This window comes from Nuphar pumila, chromosome 9, assembly GCF_984573655.1.
Source record: "Nuphar pumila chromosome 9, dmNupPumi1.hap1.1, whole genome shotgun sequence".
Taxonomy (NCBI): domain Eukaryota; kingdom Viridiplantae; phylum Streptophyta; class Magnoliopsida; order Nymphaeales; family Nymphaeaceae; genus Nuphar; species Nuphar pumila.
In genome coordinates, this window is record NC_143257.1 from 4,688,149 (window position 1) to 4,708,330 (window position 20,182).

The 20,182-nt window shown below is 39.0% G+C and overlaps 3 protein-coding genes across 3 annotated transcripts; all 3 read left to right on the plus strand.

Moving 5' to 3' along the window:
* The first annotated feature begins 11,445 nt into the window (after window positions 1-11,445).
* Window positions 11,446-12,365, plus strand: LOC149828266 (cation/H(+) antiporter 17-like). Its single transcript, XM_090018144.1, has 2 exons — window positions 11,446-11,631; window positions 11,802-12,365. The coding sequence occupies exons 1-2, from the start codon at window positions 11,446-11,448 to the stop codon at window positions 12,363-12,365; spliced, it is 750 nt and encodes a 249-aa protein (XP_089874270.1).
* Window positions 12,366-13,087: 722 nt separating this feature from the next.
* Window positions 13,088-13,594, plus strand: LOC149828267 (cation/H(+) antiporter 15-like). Its single transcript, XM_090018145.1, has one exon. It carries the CDS (start codon window positions 13,088-13,090, stop codon window positions 13,592-13,594), a length of 507 nt encoding a protein of 168 aa, XP_089874271.1.
* A 959-nt stretch (window positions 13,595-14,553) lies between these two features.
* On the plus strand, window positions 14,554-15,855 carry LOC149828268 (cation/H(+) antiporter 15-like). The gene has a single exon (XM_090018146.1). The coding sequence runs from the start codon at window positions 14,554-14,556 to the stop codon at window positions 15,853-15,855; it is 1,302 nt and encodes a 433-aa protein (XP_089874272.1).
* Window positions 15,856-20,182: the final 4,327 nt, after the last annotated feature.

A 20,182-nucleotide genomic window follows, 5' to 3' on the forward strand; every position in this document is an offset into this window, starting at 1 on the left:
TCTCCAAAGATGATGGTCTTAGGTGCGAACCTATTTTCAGGAATGTATAGCTTGTAAAGTGATAGCGGTCAGATCATCCAAATTGATGCATTCGGGATAGGTGTGTTACAACTTTAGTTCACCTGTTCGATATGACTCAGATAGTCTGGTTTAGAAGCCTGTGCACGAGTAGGGGCGGGGATCCTAGCGAGGTACTTACGCCATCACTAGATCGGCGTTACCTCACTTCTGATGCGAGACCTAGTTTCTAGGCTTTCTGGTTCAACCATGTTTGTAGCGCCTTCCCTCCTTCGTGAAGGTATTGTTGGATCTCTTACGAGAGATCCATGTTCCTCCTCTTGTAGTTGTACCCTTAGTCACGCACGATATGTTTGGACTACGAAGAGCAGGACGAGAGGTCTATAGAAACCTCTAAACGTGTATTGACACATTAAGCTAATCCTGTTATGTTGATTTTGCCTAATAGGCAGATTGCTCGTGATTGTTTAAAGGACCCAAGCACGATCAGTTGGAACTAAAATGAGTTCACTGCGGGCTTCTATAAAGCAGAAGCATTGGGATTTCCTGCGAGAGATCCATACCCCTCTCATCGTGGTTGTATTTTTTGAACAGGTACGTTGCGTACTACGATGAGTAGGATGAGAGGCCTATGTCTGCCTCGAACATGCAATGACATGTGTTTGAGATCACAAGAGTGATGTTTCTACCTTCACTGGGGATTGACCCCCCTTCCATCGTGATTATACATTTGAATAGGTACGATGCGTACTGCGGTGAGTATGATGTGAATTGTGTGCTTGCCTCGAACGCGCAATGGCGCGTATAACTCACCTAAATAATAATCATGCGCCTTCACAGGCAAGATGCTCGATTGGGTTGAAAGACCAAAGCATGAGAATGGGATGGCGGTTAAGAAACCCTCCGTCGTGCTCATTCGGGATGGTTCATCAAGAGAGAGGATGGATGGTACAAAACTCCGATGGACAGTCATATATGGCAATCTCGGGCAAAGATCCGACCTTCCCCAGTCATCGGAGGTTAGGGGAAATCCTTTGGGCCACTTCTGCAGAAGTACTGATGCACATCCATTGGGCCTTTGTTTGCCTTTGGGGATTTACTCTCTTGGTCACAGACCGTCCCCTTAGGAAGCGGACTCAGTCAGTCATTCGGGGTATAATAAAATACATAGCATAATGGACCCCCGAATCGATCTCGATTGTTTCTACGTTTTGCCTTGTGCGTACCCACAATGGCCTGCTCAGTAACGAGACAAGATATAACATATACACAGAATCATGAGATATGCTTGTTGTGACGTGTGTTGTTTGCTTGCTTGTTAGCTCGATAGTTCGGTATACTACTCGTTGAGCTAGATACGCCTGTCGAGGCGTTACCCTTGTTGGTTAAACTGCTTACGCAATTCCTTGCTTGGTAATAACTAGCTTCTCATACTAGTTGATTGTTTATCCTGTGTAGCTTATGAATTGCTTGTGATACAATAGCTTGTGCCTCACGATGAATGTAATCACTTGTCGATGGATTGAGCCATCCTATGGTACTTGTATGTATTACGAGTGTTGTTATGAATACATGTTTTATGCAATTGCTTTGCTTGGCTGGTGAATAGAGTTAGTTACTCTTCACCTATTATATCTGTGATATTGCTATAGTTGCTTGTTTAGCCCTATAATCCTTATTTCTCTTGTACGTAGCTGTCTGCTTTACTAGAGCCTTGCTTACTTCACAGCACTTTTGATTAGATCTGCTAGTCTTGCTTGTTCCTAGGGGTGGCAATCGGGTCGGGTTGGCGGGTTGGCGTGTCAGCATACCTCAACCCGAACCCGACCCGTTTATTAAACGGATCAGCTGTGGCAAACACGAACCCGACCCGTTTAATAAACGGGTAACCCGACACGACCCGCCAACCCATTTAATAAATGGGTTGGGTCAGGTAAACGGGTTTTCAGGTTCGCGGGTCAGGTTGGCGGGTTGACGGATCGGGTTGGCAGGTAGGCAGGTTGATGGGTTGACAGGTCGGGTTGGCGGGTTGACGGGTCGGGCAGACGGTTTGGCGGGTTGGCGGGTTGACCCACCCGCCTAACCTGTTTATTAAACGGGTCAGCCGGGTTGGCGGGTTGGCATACTCCCAACCCGAACCCAACCTGTATAATAAACGGGTTACACGGGTCGACCCGTTTATTAAACGGGTTGGCTTAAGCCCAACCCGAACCCGCCTAAGAGGCAGGTTGGCGGGTCGTGTCAGAAATTGCCACCCCTACTTGTTCCTGCTTGAGCTAGCATTTATCTTGCTTATTGTAGCCTTTGCCCTTTCTTGTTCTTTGCACCCCTACTAGTCTGTTGTGGGATTGACCCATTTTCATGGGCAGGTGGTGAACAGGTTGTGACAGCTTGCGATGGCACGATGACGCGATGCATTCAAGGCAATGCCATGTCCTGACGTTGCGCTTCTGGGGACTCTTTTGATAGATGTGGTACAAGGTTTCTTTGAAAGCATCTCTTTTGATTATAACTCTGCATTTCTAAAACTGTATTACCAAAATGTGGTTCTTCTTTTGATTTCAATAAAATATATATTTGAACTGCAAATCGGTTTGTAAGTGGGAATCTGCTTTTGGTTGTAATGTGCCCAAGGTCTAGGGACTTGTTGTTTTGAACCTGATCTTCCGCTGAACTTCTGTTTTAAACTCTGATAAATGATTGATTTCAAAGCTTTCAACCTTTCTCATAAAAGGTTTCAAGTCCATGATTTTGGGGTGTTACAGCTTTTGGTATCAAAGCAACAGGGAAAGTGGTAATCCTTGATCATCCGGCATCTGCATCGCATTGTGAGTATTATTTCTCTTAAATTGTTTTGTAGTTATTTTAATTAAAGAATGTGTTTTTGCTTAGATGTCGTTCAATAAACTGATCAAATCTTTAGACGCATTAACCGAAGCAGTTGAGCAGCTCCAAGCGATGGTCCAAAACCTGGATCATAAGGTTGATAGGTTGGTTTGCACGAGCACCAATCTAGAGCGAGGTGTCAGCCCTCATGTTTTGTCTGATCCGATGTGCCTTCGGAACCCTGTTGATTGTCACTTTTGCAGAAAGGTGGGGTATTCTGCTGCAGAATGCCACTTTAAGCAACATCGCGATATAAAGTTTGCCGAAGATAGTGCTGACAACAAGCATCGACTTGCTAAAAGACCGAAACTAAGTGAAGGAAACGAGCCTCAACGACCGTTAAACCCAAAGTGTTTGAGATGCGATCGTGTTCATCGTGGACAGGCATGTCCTCGAGCCTCGGGTGACTGTTTTTATTGTGGCAAGATGGGCCACTTTATCTGTGATTGTCGCATAAAGAAGGTGAATGACCTTCGGTGAGTGGGCAGTACGCCTCAACCTCCTCAGCAATAGCAACAGAACACATAAAAATCGTCGAGTAGACGCTTTTGTTAGTCTTAGTTTTAGACTTTTCGTGTATTTTATTGCGTATTTTTGTTAAGTAAAGGCTTATCAATGGATATTTGTGACTGTGGTGTCTTTGTGATCTTAATGATTGTGATGCTTATTAGGTGAATGACGTGTCACGCCTACAAATCATTAGTTTAGATCATTTAGATATATGACACCTCATGACTACAAATGATTAGTTTTTGATGATACATCACGCCTACCTAACTGTGTTGCAGAGAGTTTTGCATTATGATTAGTTGTGTGATTACATCATCTCTGTATAGCATGATTGATGAATATCATGAGTATTGGACTAAGATGTCTTGTAGATATATGCGTGCGCTTCACGCTGAAGTGGTCGAATGCGATGTGCTTTGAGGTAAGAATTGTGGATGCATATGATGGTGCAAAGATTTGAATTGTCTTATTTGCACATACAACTTGAATCCTGTGAATTTATTGAACTGCGTAGGAGTTATGTAAGGTGAAGTTAAGTTGATTCATAATACGTTATTTGCGTATTTCTGTGTATAGAATTCATGCTTTGATTGCGCATGCTTTGAGGTCCTATTTGCGGAATGTTTATTTTTGATATATGATTATGGTTCGTGGAACCTTGTTGGAAGAATGTGTGATTATGTGTTTCGTTCTGCCATGTGAAGTGATACGATGCATATTGTTGATATATAGGCTTATACCCATATTGGTGGTGCTGACCCCGAGTGCGGTCAATTGTTTTGATCAGTCGATTGTATTGATGCATGTATCACTGTGTATGGCGTTTGTTGAGGATCTGATCTCCAATGGATTATCTGCAAGGGGGGGTGTATGACCAAGATCAGGTGACCCACTAGAGTGGTAGAATTCTGTGAGGACGTGCACTATCCAAGACCGGGTAGCCGCGAAGACGGTGAACTGTGAGGAAGTGTATGGTCCAAGACCAAGTATACCATCTAGGGCGGTAATTCCTTGTGAGGTCGTACATTTTCTCAGACCAGGTGATTCGGCGTGGATCTTGTTGATTATTTGTGTCTATCGACTCAGTGAGTGGTCATTTGTGTTTATGCGTGTATCGCAGTGATTTTTCTTTGTTATGGCCTTTGTTGAAGTTTGGGTTCCCAAGGATTTTCTGTGAGGGTTCGTATGACCAAGATCTTGTAACCTGGCTAGAGTGGTAGAATCTCTGTGAGGATATACATTGTCCAAGAGCGGGTAGCTGCGGAGACAGTGAACTGTGAGGAAGTGTACTGTCTAAGACCAGGTATGCCATCTAGAGCGGTAATCCCTTGCGAGGTTGTGCGTTTCCCAGATCAGGAGGTCCGATAAGGAAGTTGTGTGACTTTGATTTCCATGAAAGGTTATGGTGAGCTGTATTGATCTTCTGATATTGATGAGTATAGCCTGTTATGAAACTATAGTTTTGGCTTTCTGTTCTAGCATAATTATATGTCAGCTCCGATGTGTGAATCAGATCTTTATTGATTTTTAGATCTTGATCATGTTTTCGACCTTCTATGGAAGAGTGGGCTTTTATGAGAAAGTATGTCGCCTTAAGTGAGTCTGGATAGGTGGCAGTTGGCCGCCTTAGGCCTTGAGAGAGTATAGATTGTGTTTATTCATGATGCACAGTTTGTTAGAGTTTGCGAGTGTGACACACGACGCCTTGACGATGATTTAGAGACCCCGTTCAAGGAACACAAGCTAGATCAATGTCTCGTTTTGTCTCTTCATCCTTGAAGATAGCGAATAAGCATTCTTATAACCTTTTGCTAAACCCCCCTTTCCTTTTATGGCTCTCTTTGTGAACTCTTGCGAAGACAAGTTTATATTGAATTCACACATACGTTTTGTTCGATCAAGTTGTTAATTTCGAACCTTTCTTTGGGACTCAATGGTGGGGCTGATTGACTATGCTAAGCATTTTCCTCTGTCTACACGTGGTCCCAAGCATTCCCAACAGCTGTTGCATGTTTCTTAATGCACAATTCTCAAAATATAATCGATTTCCTTGGGGAAATCGATCCAAAAAAGGTAGAAATTGAAGACGATGGTGGAGGGAACGAATTCCACATTGATGCTACTGGTGGAGATGGCGTCAACTGTAGGGCATAGTTCTCAAGGTTGAGAATCAGTTACAAAAATTTAAAAAATCCCATATTAGAGGGGTCGACTATGAGGGTTTCTTCAAAAATATAATCGATGAAGAAGAGAAATAAAGAGGGAGATAAAGAAGAGGATAGAGGATCTCATCTATGGCATGAATCCCAAGGCAAATGTTGTAGTAGTAGGCATAAATCCCAAGAAATTTGGTTGGAGTGGTGTGCAAATCCCAAGACAATGGGTCAGTTATGAGGAAAAAAAATGAAAAAGAAGGAGAATGAGACTAAGGAAATAAGGAAGTAAAAGATGAACTCACCAATGATCATTGATGGCATTGTGGGTGGCGCAAAACTCAAAAAAATTGGAAGGCATGGATCCCAATGTTGTCGGTTAGGATAGAAGGAAGAAGAAAATAGGTCTTCTTCTAAAAACCCAAAAGAAAGGAGGAAGAGAAAGGGGGTGTCGACTATTTGGGAATGAAAGGAAGATACAAAGGGTAGGGGAGAGGGTTCCTTAGTGGTCCCCACCTAGTCCCAATTAAGTTTCTTTGTGCACTTATTCAAACCAGGTACAAATCGGATCAGGTTTGGATCCATATCAACTCAAACTTAAATCGATTTCTAAAGATGTAAGAAAATAATAAAATTATTATACCATATGGTATGTATGCATTTCATTTTGAATTTCAAAATAGGATAAATATAAGTAGTTATAAACCCTTTTAGTTATTTTAAAATCCATAAAAAACCTAGTTTTCGGTTGGCCCATTGGGTCTAAACTCATATGGACTTCGGGTCCATTTTAAAAATTTATTTCTTTTCCTAAACAAAATCCTACCTTTTGCTAAAACAAAATAAACTATTCTAACTCTAGATAGCCTATTGTTTCAGTACTTTCTTAAATTAATAATTATATTGATTTAAATATTGTCAATTGTTTTAGTACTTTCTTAAATTAACAATTATATTGATTTAAATATTCTACTTAAATCATTTATGACCAAAATACCCTTTTGGTCAAAATCCTTTTGCAAGCTTCCAAAATACATCTAGTTCAGCTCAAAACTCTTTGAAAACACATTGATAAGTCATAACTCACTAAAGTATATAGTTTAAAATAAAAAATGAATATTTAAATAGTTAATTTTCAAAAAATCTAAAATCACCAAATATGCCCTTATCGGCCAGAAATGATCAATTGAACATGTAAAATACTAATAAATGAAATTTAAAAGCCAAAAATACATTTTTAACTTGTGGATAAAGTTGATTTATTTATTTATTTATAATCCTAAAAAATTACAGGTTTTACATCCTACCCAAATTTTGTTCTAAAAATTTTTACTCTCTTACAAATAACTGGGGGTACTTTTTTCACATACCCACTTTGGGTTCTCAAGTACACTCCTCAGTATTGTGATGCTGCCATAGCAATTTGACGAAGAAAATGGTTTTGGTTCATAGAACCTGCACTTTTCTGTCAATAATCTGAATCAGCCTCTCAATAATAGTCAGGTCCTCCTGAATATCTACATCCTCATACTGAATGATGTGAGAGGGGTTGTGAACATACTTTCTCATCATGGATACATGAAATACATCATGAATTTGCGAGTACTAAAGTGGTTACTCTACGCGATAAGCTGCTTTGCAATCCTTTTCAAGATCTTAAAAAGATCAACATATATCAAATTGAGTTTACCCTTCCTACCAAAACAAAATACTCTCTTATGAGAGAAATTTTTATAAAAACAAAGTCGTTTACCTCAAAAGTAAGCTCTCTATAATGGCGATATGCATAGTTCTTTTGACTGCTCTGTGTTATGCACAAACAATCATGAATAAATCAAGCATGATCAATGTAGTGTTGAACTACCATTGGTGACTCCACATTGGGTTTGCAAACATGATCTTAATAAACAGGTGATCTACATGGCCTCCTATAGAGTGTCTCATATGGTGCCATGCTGACGCTCGCATAATAACTATTATTATATATGAATTCTGCAAGAATAATGTGACTATTTCAATCACCATTCCAATTCAAGGCATAAGCTCTAAGCATATCCTTGAGGGTATGAATGGTCTTCTCAGACTGACCATTTGTTTGAGAGTGAAAAGTTATGCTGAATTTCAACTTCATACCCAAGGCCTACAGAAATTGGCCCCAAAATTATGAAGTAAAATAGGTGTCGCGATTAGATATAATTGAGATAGGTACATCGTGCAAACGAACCACTTCCTTTATATAAAGACCTCTAAGACTCTCAAGGGTATGAGTAACTCAGATATGTAAGAAATGCACTGACTTGGTCAATCTATCAATGATTACCCAGATGGCATCATGATGATGATGATGAGTTTTAAGTAGGCCCACAATAAAATCCATAGTGATCTCCTTGCATTTTCACCAAGGAATCTCGAAAGACTGCAACTGACCATCAAGTCTCTAATGCTCGATCTTGACTTGCTAGCATCTGCAATCCTCACCTGCTAGTAACCCGATCGCAAATCCAACTTTGAAAAGACTCGGGCACTGCCTAATTGATCGAATAAGTCCACTATCAGTGGCAATGGATACTTGTTCTTTACTATGACTTTGTTCACTATTGCTTACTAGAATCTCGAGAATAACAGGGGTAATGACAATAGAAATCATAAAGGCAAGAAAGGAGGAAATCATGAAAGAAACCATGGATTAAGCTATAAACTCTTTATGGCGATGAATCCCCCTTCCTTCATAGGGAAGTAGGACTCAGATGGTACAGAGAAGTGGGTCCATGAGATCAAAGAAATTTTTATCTACTGGAGGTTCTCAAAGATAGGAAAGTTACATTTGGTGTCTACCATCTGAAGAGAGATGCCAAGAGCTAGTGGGAGACTCTATGAGAGGTGATGTAAAGCATGTAATTTTTGAGGATTATAAATAAATAAAGAAATCATCTTCATCCTTAAGTTAGGAATGTGTTTATGGCTTTTAAATTTTATTTATTGGTATTTTACATGTTTAATTGTTCATTTATAGCAAATAAGGGCATAATTGGTATTTTAAAAAATTTTCTGTTAATTAGCTATTAAAATATTTAATTTATAATTAAAACTATATACTTTAGTGAGTTATGACTTATGAAGGTGTTTTCAAAGTGTTTTGAGTTTAACAAGATGCATTTTGAAAGCTTGCGAAAGGATTTTGATCAAAAAGGTATTTTGGTCATAAATAATTCAAGTAGAATATTTAAATCAATATAGTTAATAATTTAATAAAGTACTAAAACAATAGACTATCTGGATTTAGAATAATTTATTTTGTTTTAGCAAAAGGTAAGATTTTGTTTTAAAAAAAAAATAGATTTTTAAAATAGACCCGAAGTCCATACGGGTTTTGACCCAATGGGTTGACCCAAAATTTGGTATTTTTATGGATTTTAAAATAAGAAAAATGTTTACAACTACTTCGATTTATCTTATTTTGAAATTTAAAAATGAAATACATACTTACTATATGGTATAATAATTTTATTATTTTCTTACATCTATTAGAAATCGATTTAAGTTTGAGTTGATATGGATCCAAACTGGATTCGATTTAGGTCTGGTTTGAATAAGCGCACAAAGGAACTTAATTGAGACTAGGTGGAGCCCACTAAGGCATCCGACCCCATTCCCGACCCCCCCCCCCCCCCCCTTTGTATCTTCCTTTCATTCCCAAATAGTTGACACCCCCATTCTCTTCCTCCTTTCTTTTGGGTTTTGAGATGACCTATTTGCTTCTTCTTTCTACCCTAGCTGACAACATTGGGATCCATGCCTTCCAATTTTTTTTTATTTTTGCGTCACCCACAATGCCATCAACGATCATTGGTGAGTTCATCTCCTACTTCCACATTTCCTCAATCTCATTCTCCTTCTTCATTTTCTTTTTGGTTTTTCCTCATAATCGACCCATTGTCTTGGGATTTGCATACCACTCCAGCTAGTTTTCTTGGAATTTGTGCCACTGCTACAACATTTGCCTTAGGATTCATACCATAGATGAGATCCTCTATTCTCTTCTTTATCTCCCTCTTCATTTCTCTTCTTCATCGATTATATTTTTGAAGAAACCCTCATAGTCGACCCCTCTAATATGGGATTTCTTAATTTTTGTACCAGATTCTCAACCTTGGGAACTATGCCCTATAGTTGATGCCATCTTCGTCAGCAACAAAAAGTGGATTTCATTCCCTCTACCATGGTCTTCAATTTTCACCTTTTTTGGATCGTTTTCTTCAAGGAAATCGATTCTACTTTGAGAATTGTGCATTGGGAAGCATGCAACCACTCTTAGGAATGCATGAGACTGCATGCATATATTGCTTGAGATGATCGAGTTCGATGTCATCTTCGGCTTGGATTGGATCTACAAGCACTATGCCATTATTCGTTGTCGTGAGGGCACGATAGTCCTATCACGAACTGATTATCTTGAAATTGCTTATCGTGTATTTAGATCTTCCCTCAGACAACGTGTTGTTTCATCTCCAGAGACTCCTAAATATATGAGAAGAAGAGATACTGCATTTTTGATGAGTTTGACTTCAGAGGAGCCTAAGGTCTCATCTTTGAAAGAGTTAGTGATAGTACGAGACTACCAAGATATTTTTTTAGACGAATTACTGAAATTTTTTCTACTTTGAGCCATTGAGTTTGGCATCAAGCTTTTGTCGAGGACAACTCCAGTCTCCAAAGCTCTATATCGCATGACATTAACTAAGTTGGAGGAGTTGAAGAAGTAACTCAAAGAGCTTATTGAGCATGAATTTAATTATTTGATCGAGCGTATCATCATGAAGAGCACATGTTCTTTTCATAAAAAAAAAAAGTTGAATCGATGATGCTATACATCAATTATCGTATGCTTAACCAAATCACCATTAAGCATAAGTACCCATTACCTCACATCAAAGATCTATTCGATTGTTTGCAAAAGGCTAAGGTAAAACTTCACTTTAGACCATCGGGCTTATATCTTTTACAAAATGTTTTTTCTTTTATTGTGATACCCGTTTTATTGGTGATCTTTTGAGGTATTTTCGAAGATTGATTTGAGATCTGGGTACCATCAGTTGTGTGGGTGTTAGTGTCTCCACCTTGAATTTAGCTCCCTGGAGGGCGGGCCCAATAAATGACCTGGTTCTTGGTGAGGGTTCCACGTCGTCAAAAAGGAGATTGGAAAAAGGTATTCAGACTGGTTTTAGATTTACCCATTCAAATTACTTTTTGATTTGAAAATGTTTGAAGCTGGATCTGATAGGATCTGTTTGCTCATTTTATTGGTGAAAGTCATCATTTTCAATCTTTTTCCACAGGATCCAATGTTTATGACACACATTTCAGATCTGGATTCAACTCGACATGGTTCGATCCCATTTATATCGGACTTCAGATTCAGATCCACAATAAAATGTTCAGATCATGCAGGACCCAGCCAGTATCTTCCGTTTGGAGACCTGTATTCTTAGTACCTGTCTGGGGATGGACATGTAGGAGCACAGCCTGGTCCAACCAAGTTTTCGGCTATATTGGTATGGTTCTGTCCCTAAAATGGTGCAGGGCTGTCAATTGCGGCACCTTTAATGATCAACGAATAAACCTGGCATCATGCTATTCTAACCATAACCACAAAAAACCAGAAGCCCGCCAGCCCTCATTGATCAAGCATTCCAACTCTAGAACTCCCAGATAAAAAATTTACTGTTACACACTAAAACTAAATCTACCCTGCTGGCACTCTCCCTTTCTTGGCAACCCCACAAGCCTTCTTATACAGGCGTTCTTTGCCTCACTTTCATTCAACACATTCTAACCCTGCCTTGGCTTGTGGAAAGAGAGAGAGAGAGAGATGGAATCCATGACAGAGAACATGTGCAATCTCAACAGAAGAGTCATCAGCGACGGGTTGTTGTTAGGGGATAACCCCCTCAACTCCTCCTTCCCGCTCTTGTGCTTGCAGCTGCTGGTTGTGACCCTGACCAGCCGTGCCTTGTACTTCCTTCTCAAACCCTTCAAGCTCGCCCGAGTTTCCTTAGACATCATGGTATGAAATGCTCTCTCTCTCTCTCTCTCTCTCTCTGATATTTAGCACGGATGTATCACCCTATATACATATATAGTTCCTACTTAAGATTTAACTTCTAAAAGTTGGTGCGTTGCTGCTCATTTCTTGCAATAATAGGTCATTAAATTTAATTTAATGAATGTTGGCAGGCTGGCTTCCTCCTTGGTCCAACAGTTCTTGGTCGTGTTTCACCAAACTTGATGCATGATCTCTTCCCCCAAAAAAGTGATGTTGTATTGTCGACAGTGGGAAATGTTGGTGTCATATATTGGTTCTTCTTGTTGGGGATGCAACTAAACCTTGGCTCAATCTTAAAAAGGATCGATAAGAAGTCCATGGTACTGGCAGTGGCAGGCCTTGCCTCCTCTTTTATACTAGCATATGGCAGCATTTTAGCAGTGAACAAGGTTGTGCCCGCGACTATGAAATGTGAAACCGACCCCATCTTCATAGGCACATATGTTGGGATTCCTGCGGTTACCGTCTTGGCAAGCACCGTGGTGCAGCACAAGCTCCTCGAGACAGGGTTCGCCAGGCTTGCCATGACCACAGCAGTCTGCACCCAAGTCATATTGGTGGTGGTGTTCAATATCATTCTTTCATTGAAACCAGTGCCAGGGCATCCGTTGGTTCCCCTATGGAAAGGGATCTCTGGTACTATACTGGTCTTATTCACTTTTTACTTAGTTGAAGCCATGAAAGCATATGCATGAGACTTTGACCCCAATATTGTTTTCCAAAGTAGTGTTGGTATATATATATATATATATATATATATATATATATATATATATATATATATATATATATATATGGTAAATATTGTTTACTAATGAAGGTATGAAAATAGTGGGTAGAAATCACTCTTTTCTTCAAAAATTTACAATTTTTTGTAGATCGAGTATTACAGTTGTGATCTACATGGTTTGTTTAGTAGAAAACTTGTTTTTAATAATGTGATTATGACAAGTAATTAGGTTTTTAAAGGGGTCAAAAAAAATCAACGGCCCATAATGTGCCAAAAAATCATAAATCAAAATATCACATTTTTACATCAGACAAGCACGATCCAAGGCTTGATCCTTAGCAAACAAACCCCGAAATGCATCCATGTGGTTAGATTGAGTCGATACAACTTGCACAATAGATGTGTTCAGCACGATTGATTTACTAGAAATCGACACTTGGATCATGCATTTTGGATGAGAAAAATGGTATTTGGATCCCCAAAGATTTATGCAAATTGCAGGCTGTTGATTTTTGAAACCTTATAAAAAACTATCCATTCATTCAAATCAAATGTTTCCAAAAGTGGTTCCTATAAAAACAAGCATATAGATTACATCTGTCCAGTCTGTGTGACTTATAATACCAAGCTAACAGTACATTTTGAATGCATTGTCTTAATGTACCAGTCATGATCTTCATAGTTTCGATGTTTGCTCTCTCTCGTCTTATGCTTTGGCGAATCAGAAATGAAGCAGACGAGTCTTATAATTGCTTGATCCTGGTTGGGGTGGCGTTGGCCTCTGTTGTCACAGACATCCTAGGTCTTCGCATAACAACAGGTGCTTTCATCTCTGGTTTGGTCATGCCCAGCGGCCTGCTCTCAGCGGCATTCATCAAGAAGATGGAGGATATCGTGGCGTTGTTGGTGCCACTTGTCATTGCTATGATTGGACAAGGCATCAACCTGAGCAGCATGTTCAACCAGTCATATGGTTGGACCCTACTGATCATCCTTTTAATCACTTGCTCTGGAAAGGTGATTGTTGTTGCATTGATTGCTCACAGCTACAACTATCCACTCAGAGAGGGTTGCCTCACTGGTGCTCTCTTGACATCCAAGGGCGTTATTGATGCCATATTGTTGGGATGGGCAGCATCTAATATGGTTAGTGCCACTGCCTATGATTACTATTACTGCTACTGCTACTTGTAGTTATATTGCTCATGTCACAAATCTTGTTCTTGAGAAAACCTTGATGAGTTCTCTTCAAATTAAGAAATAAAATCTTGGTGATAAAAATTATTATTATATTCTAGAAATTATGTTTCTTAAGGAAAATCTTGAGAAATATATAGGTACATACAAAATATTTTAAGCATCAGTAAAGTATCAAACTGCCACAAATTTTTTATTTTAGGAAAGTGATATTTCAAAGTAGATGATATTTTGAAAACATGATATCTTTTCCAGTATTCTATTAACCTCTCACCGTGATAAAGGGACGATATTTACACAATATCAGTGATGTTTGTGGCATAGTGTTAGCCAGATCCTGCTAGGGTTCACCCTGTTATGCTATGAAGTTTTTGTGATGAACAAGGAATTATTAGAAAATCTAAAACTGATGCGTTTCAATTTTTAAGTTACTATTGACACCTTAATGTGGTGTGGGAGGAGGAACTTTGAGTCTTTTACAATTTCAGGCAATGCCAAAAATTAAGTTGACTCCAAATATTGTAATATTTTTCCAATATTTTCTGCCCATTTTTCTTTGTTCCTCCCTCAAGAAAAAAAAAATCCACAATAACCCTACCCAAATTACAATCCGTTTCATTCAAACAACGGATTTCTCATGAAGGTTCGACTTTCATATGAAAACTTTTGGTATGAGAACTTTTGTTTCTCATGGAACATTTTCCACACTTCCAAATGCTGCCTTAGATTTACTATCCAATGGTTTGAACTGGTTTTATGTTTGATCTTGCCTTGACAAATCATTTACATGAACTCGGACAATATAGGCAATATCTAATAGTGCATAACAGAATTTGCATACGATGTGAATACTGAATTTTTTGTAGAAAACATCTCACCCCTTGCAAACATGGCCTTACAGCTAATATATAATGCACAACACTAATGATGTGCATGTGAAATCTCAGGTTGATAGAATGGATGAGCAAGTGCTTGTGATCATGTTGTTTGGGATAGTGGTGAATAACTTCATAATCAGCCTCTCAATGAGGTTGGTTTATAGGCCTTCTCCAACACCATCCCACACCAATTGCCGGACAGTCCAGCATGTGAGATCAGATGCCCCCTTCTGCATCCTTGCTTGCCTCCATGACCATGCAATGGTTCCTACTCTCATCAGCCTACTCGAGGCCACTCTTTCCACCCCAAGATCCCCCATCAAACTCTCTGCCCTTCGCCTCATCCACACCTCCGCCCGCGAGACCACCATGGTCTATGGCCCAACCCTCTGCGCCAATGCCCTCACCAACAATGTCGACAACGACCCCATTCACGTTGCCTTCAGGAGCCACCAATGGAAGAACGATAACATCTTCATTGAACACTTCACAAGGATGTCACCTTACTCCACCATGCATGAAGACATCGGCAGCCTAGCCACAGAGAACTCGGCAGTGTTCATAATCATTCCCTTCTATAAGCAACTCTCTGAAACTGCAGAATCAAGCAACAATCTCTTCCGAAGTGTCAACCACAGCATACTTGACAATGCGCCGTGCTCGGTTGGCATCCTTGTCAACCGAGGCCTGATGCGAACCTGCACCAGTGCATTCCAGCATGTGGTTGTCTTGTTTTTTGGTGGCCCAGATGATAGGGAGGCACTCGCTTATGCAACAAGGATGGCAAAGCAAGATGGTGTCAACCTCACTGTTGTGCGCTTCCGACCTATTGCTCAAGTGAAGCACAAGACACCAACTGTTACCACCCACCTCAATCTAGCAGATGATTACACCATCTCTTTCACAACTGAAAATGCTAGGGAGAAAGTGGTTGATGACTACTGCATTAGCCTCTTTCAAATGGAGATGGCTGGGAAGAAGTCAGTGTCATACTTGGAGAAATGGGTTTGCAGCGGGGCAGAAACAGTTACTACCATACAGTCAATGAATCGGGTTCATGACCTCTTCATAGTAGGGAGGAACCAGCAAGCAGGCTATTCTACAATGATGTCAGGAATGGAAGATTGGAATGAGTATCCTGAGTTGGGCTTAATAGGTGATTTCTTGGCATCACCTGATTTTGCAGCAGTGTCAGTCTTGGTGGTGCAACATCACTTGTGGAGAAAGGATGTGCATGATCCTTCCTCCAACTCACACACAGAGAAAAGGCAGTCTGATAGCATCATGCTGCAACATTCATCACAGAGTAAACCAACTTCCAAGCAAACCGCAGGACATAAGGACCCTGATTGGCAGTGGAACCTACAGGCTGGTTTTTGACAACACCTGGTCTTTGTAATCAGGGTGTTTTTTGTAAAACATGTAATGTGGTGAGCTTTCCTCTAATGCGGTTAAAGGCATGTAATTAATTAGACAAACTAAGGTATCAAAAGCTTCTGTTAACAAAACCATTTTTAGTTCAAACTCATTCATCATAACGAGTGGTATTCATGATATATCCATACTTCCTATTGGCAACTCATTTGGGTCGGATGTTTGAAGTCAAGACATCTCAAGTAATGCATCATTATCGTGTAAATATTTGAGAAATGTCGCAAATATACATTTGCTACCTCCTCCACTATTTAGGATCTGGTTTTCATGAGAAAGTTGGGTTTCCACATAAGGGATTAATCTTTAGAAATAAGTGAAATACTTTGTCCTTATACATTAAGGAAAACATTTATCGAATAAAGTCATCCACAACAATGAGATAATATTTAGACTTCGGCAGACATAACTCAGGTGGCCCCCAAAAGTTAAAATGAGGCAACCCAAATGAAAATGAAGTAAACGTTTTTGGATAAATAAGCCAAAAGATAACTTACAATCATATACACTAAAAAATTTGAATATGAAATAAAAGAACTTTAGACCTTATTTGACAAGAGAATAGGACTTTTATTACACAGAATACAAGACGACCTTAATTGCGCAATCACTCAGCTTTTTATGCTATAACTTGATTTTTTTAATGGAAAAAACAGCGCTAGAAATAACAATGGAGTGGTATGGTAAAAAAATTGATGGTGCTTCATTCGTGATATATGTAGCCTTCTTCCTTCAATGAGCTTCCACTTTGTAAGGAGATCCTTTATAGAAGCATAAAGCAGAGAAAAGAGATGTGATAGTTAACTTGATTAGCTAATTGAGACACATAAATCAAAATATGTTGCACACTGGGGATAAGAAAAGGATCGGCCAGACAAAAAAGACCATATGGGGTATGGATGCTGGCTATGTCTAAGTCGGTGATGGGGTAATGTATTTCACTACATGTAGTGATGTATCATTTTCCATGATAAGGCATGAAACTTAGATACTAGGCGCCAACTCTATAGCTAAGTCATTCCTTACAGGGATAGTCTTGGTAGATCATCAAGCAAAGTCTTTGACGATGGCTAATTTCTCCATGGGGGTTGTACTGGGTTCCACTGTGGAAACACTGACTAGAAAGGCCACATATCCCTTCTCAATGCAATGTTGAGCCTTCAATGTTGAAATCATTTTCCCCTTCTTCACTAACTTACTGGCCCTGTATTCCAGAATAGGTTGATTGGGTGGAGCGAAACATATCTCTCTCATGGCAATATATACAAGTATAATACTCATATAGTCAATCCATATCCAGAAGAACATCATACCCAATCATGTCTAACACAATCAGGTTGGCACAGAGGTTCTACCTGGCAACGATAACCTCTACCTCAGGCAAATAAGTGTGAGCAATAGTTCTTTTATTCAAGGGTGTGACCACTTCCAAAACATATCCCATCATAATAGGTGGCAAGTCTAATATGCTAGCAAACTGGGTAAAAACAAAAGAGTGTGTCACACCCATATCAAATAACACCTTAGCATCATACTTGGCAATAGGGATGATATCTTCTATGACATCTACATCTTCCTTCAACTCTTCTGCTCTAGTGCCATAGACATGTCCCACAACTTTCTGCAGTCGCTACTGGGGATGTTGCTGGCATCTAGGTGTCGTATTATGTTTGTGCTGCCATCTTGAGACAATCCCTTATATAATGTCCCATCTCATTGTATTTCAATCATACTCTAGTGTCCCAGTAGCACTGGCCTTTGTAGTGGCTCTTTCACCTCAGACATGCCTCAATATATGGTTGTGGTCGAGTAGCTCCATTATGTTAGACTCGAGGTTTCTTAGCAAGCAATGCACTACTTTGTCAAGCAATAAACCTCTAAGGCCATTAAAACTTTTTCCTATTAAAACTTTTTCTCTTATGTGTATTGCACATGTTGTCACGGGCTTACTTCTTCAATAGGCCAACACGGCATGACGATCCTTTTTTACCATCGCAAGCCTTCCGGTCACTCACTTACAGTTACAAAAAATTTGATTACTGAAAGTGCAAGATAGCGAGAGAATAGAGAGGGGGAGAAATCGCAATCACTCAGAAGCAATCACAACGAGGATGAACAAAAGAAAGCTCTTCGCATGTACATTCATTCACATATTTGCCTGAAGGCATGTTACAGTTTAGATCTACAAGCTGACCCTTCAGGGTATTTTTCATCATGAACCAAAGTACATGGGTGGCCCAGAGAAAGTTACAAGTGACTTAACACTTTACATCAAGACGCAACCAAAGCAAAACAGACTCTAGACACAACTGTACAAAGTAGGCCACAGGAGAACAAGCTCCCCCCTTCAAGTCATGCGCCATCCTCAGTACTATGTACTTCGTGTTAGGCTCTGACTTCTACCAAATAGTGGCTCTTGATCCGAAATATTGGCTCCCACATCGGCTTCATTGTCTCCTCCCACTGCACCAGATACTTCTTTGCTTCACCCAAGTAATTGACCTTGTAGCAAAGGATATAATGTACCTAAAAAATCTAAACTATTTAAACTTTTCCCAAAACCCAAATTTTTGAGAAAATTTGAAATTGTTCATTTGTTATAAAGTTTTATATGATGCCCAAAAGTATTGTGTTAACAAGTTCATCTATCGCCCCATTCCAACCGTTGCAAATACTAGATAACATGCTTGAGTGCAAGCATGAGCATATATTAGTCACCCAGTATCAGATGCATCATGAAACCAACCTTAGACACAACCTGATCAAAGTTATTACTCCAAGAAAAATCATATATAAAAATGCAAAATATGAATTTTTTTAAGGGTTGAGGCAATTAATAAGTTACATAAAAAGTTAAGATTTGCAATCATATCTTAATTATTGAATAAAAGAAAGGACAACATCCATGAGTCTTTCTCATTCCAAAATATTTACTAGTCATTGAAATAGAAATGATCCAAAACAAAAGTTAAGGTTTACAAGTCTAAAAAAAATCAAATCTAGACCCCACAAAGATTGTAATGAGTAAGAGTGTCCCCCTGAGTACGCAACAATCTATCCTTCACTCTAATATTCCAAGAGAATATATGTAATGTGGTAGGGCATTAACAACATTCCCGTATGAAACCCAAACCCAAACTTGAAGAATATAAATCAACTTTGTAATGATACAACCAAAGTATGATTTTCATCATTTATAAAATGAGGTTCAAAGAAATCTACATCAACATCCATTCATATTATATTCACTCATTTATATTATATTCATTCATTCACATCCATGACATTCATTTGCTTAAACGAATATGCAATCAAGAAACTCTACATATAATTGCATAAAGTAAATAGGTCAAATCTTATTGACTGTATCTAGCATGAAACACACGCACATGCTTTTCAAATAAGTTAAAATATAAGAGTTCCTCTTAAACATAACATATGCATTTATAAAGTTGCATATGACCAACAGGTCAAAATTACATTTGCCTATTCCAGCATACTTTATACGTGCATGTTTTTCAAGTAAATAAGATGTGTCACTCTATAAAAATTGAAATAATTCATATTCTTTTCTCAAACGAGCATACACATGTTCATCTCATGATTATGATATGCATTCTTATATTTATGTAATCATTAGGTCCGTCCTTAGGACCATTTATGCACTTTTATATTTGAATCATATAGAAAATAGGTCATTTCTCTCGACCTCTCCCATGTGTCACACATATGCATGCATTCTATCAGGTTCGTGACTTGAATCATTAGGTCAATCACATTACCATATACATGTGACCTATATATATATATATATATATATATATATATATATATATATATATATTATTCACATGTATATATTCATATGAAATGACATATGTAAACATTAGAAACTTTTACATATCCACTTTTATATGTTTATGCACATGATAAAAGTGATTTTATGAATCTCATGCATTGTTTCTCTTGATTATTTTAAACTCATCTGGTACAATAGAGGGTATAGCCGCCCAGAAACAATCATAGGAGTATTTATTATTCTATGTCTTTTATTTTTCTCTCATACGACTTAACTTGGTCTATACTAGGCGGTCAATCATGCAATGCGGCGAGTGAAAGATGGACACAAAGTCCTTGTACCGGCCTATATCAGTGTACGTCGCCCGAGCTAAAAATGAAAGAAAATATCTTCCCTTACTCTGCAGAGTTTTTGACCTTACCTTATGAATTCTCGAGTAGACTTGTTCATATAACCTCCATGGGGTGGGGATGAGGC

Excerpts from the sequence above, each read along its gene's own strand:
- LOC149828266 (XM_090018144.1), top strand. The coding sequence starts at position 11,446 with ATGACAGAGAACATGTGCAATCTCAACAGAAGAGTCATCAGCGACGGG. Across the intron at positions 11,632-11,801 it reads GAGTTTCCTTAGACATCATG|GCTGGCTTCCTCCTTGGTCC; the intron begins GTATGAAATGCT and ends GAATGTTGGCAG.
- LOC149828267 (XM_090018145.1), top strand. The coding sequence starts at position 13,088 with ATGTTTGCTCTCTCTCGTCTTATGCTTTGGCGAATCAGAAATGAAGCA.
- LOC149828268 (XM_090018146.1), top strand. The coding sequence starts at position 14,554 with ATGGATGAGCAAGTGCTTGTGATCATGTTGTTTGGGATAGTGGTGAAT.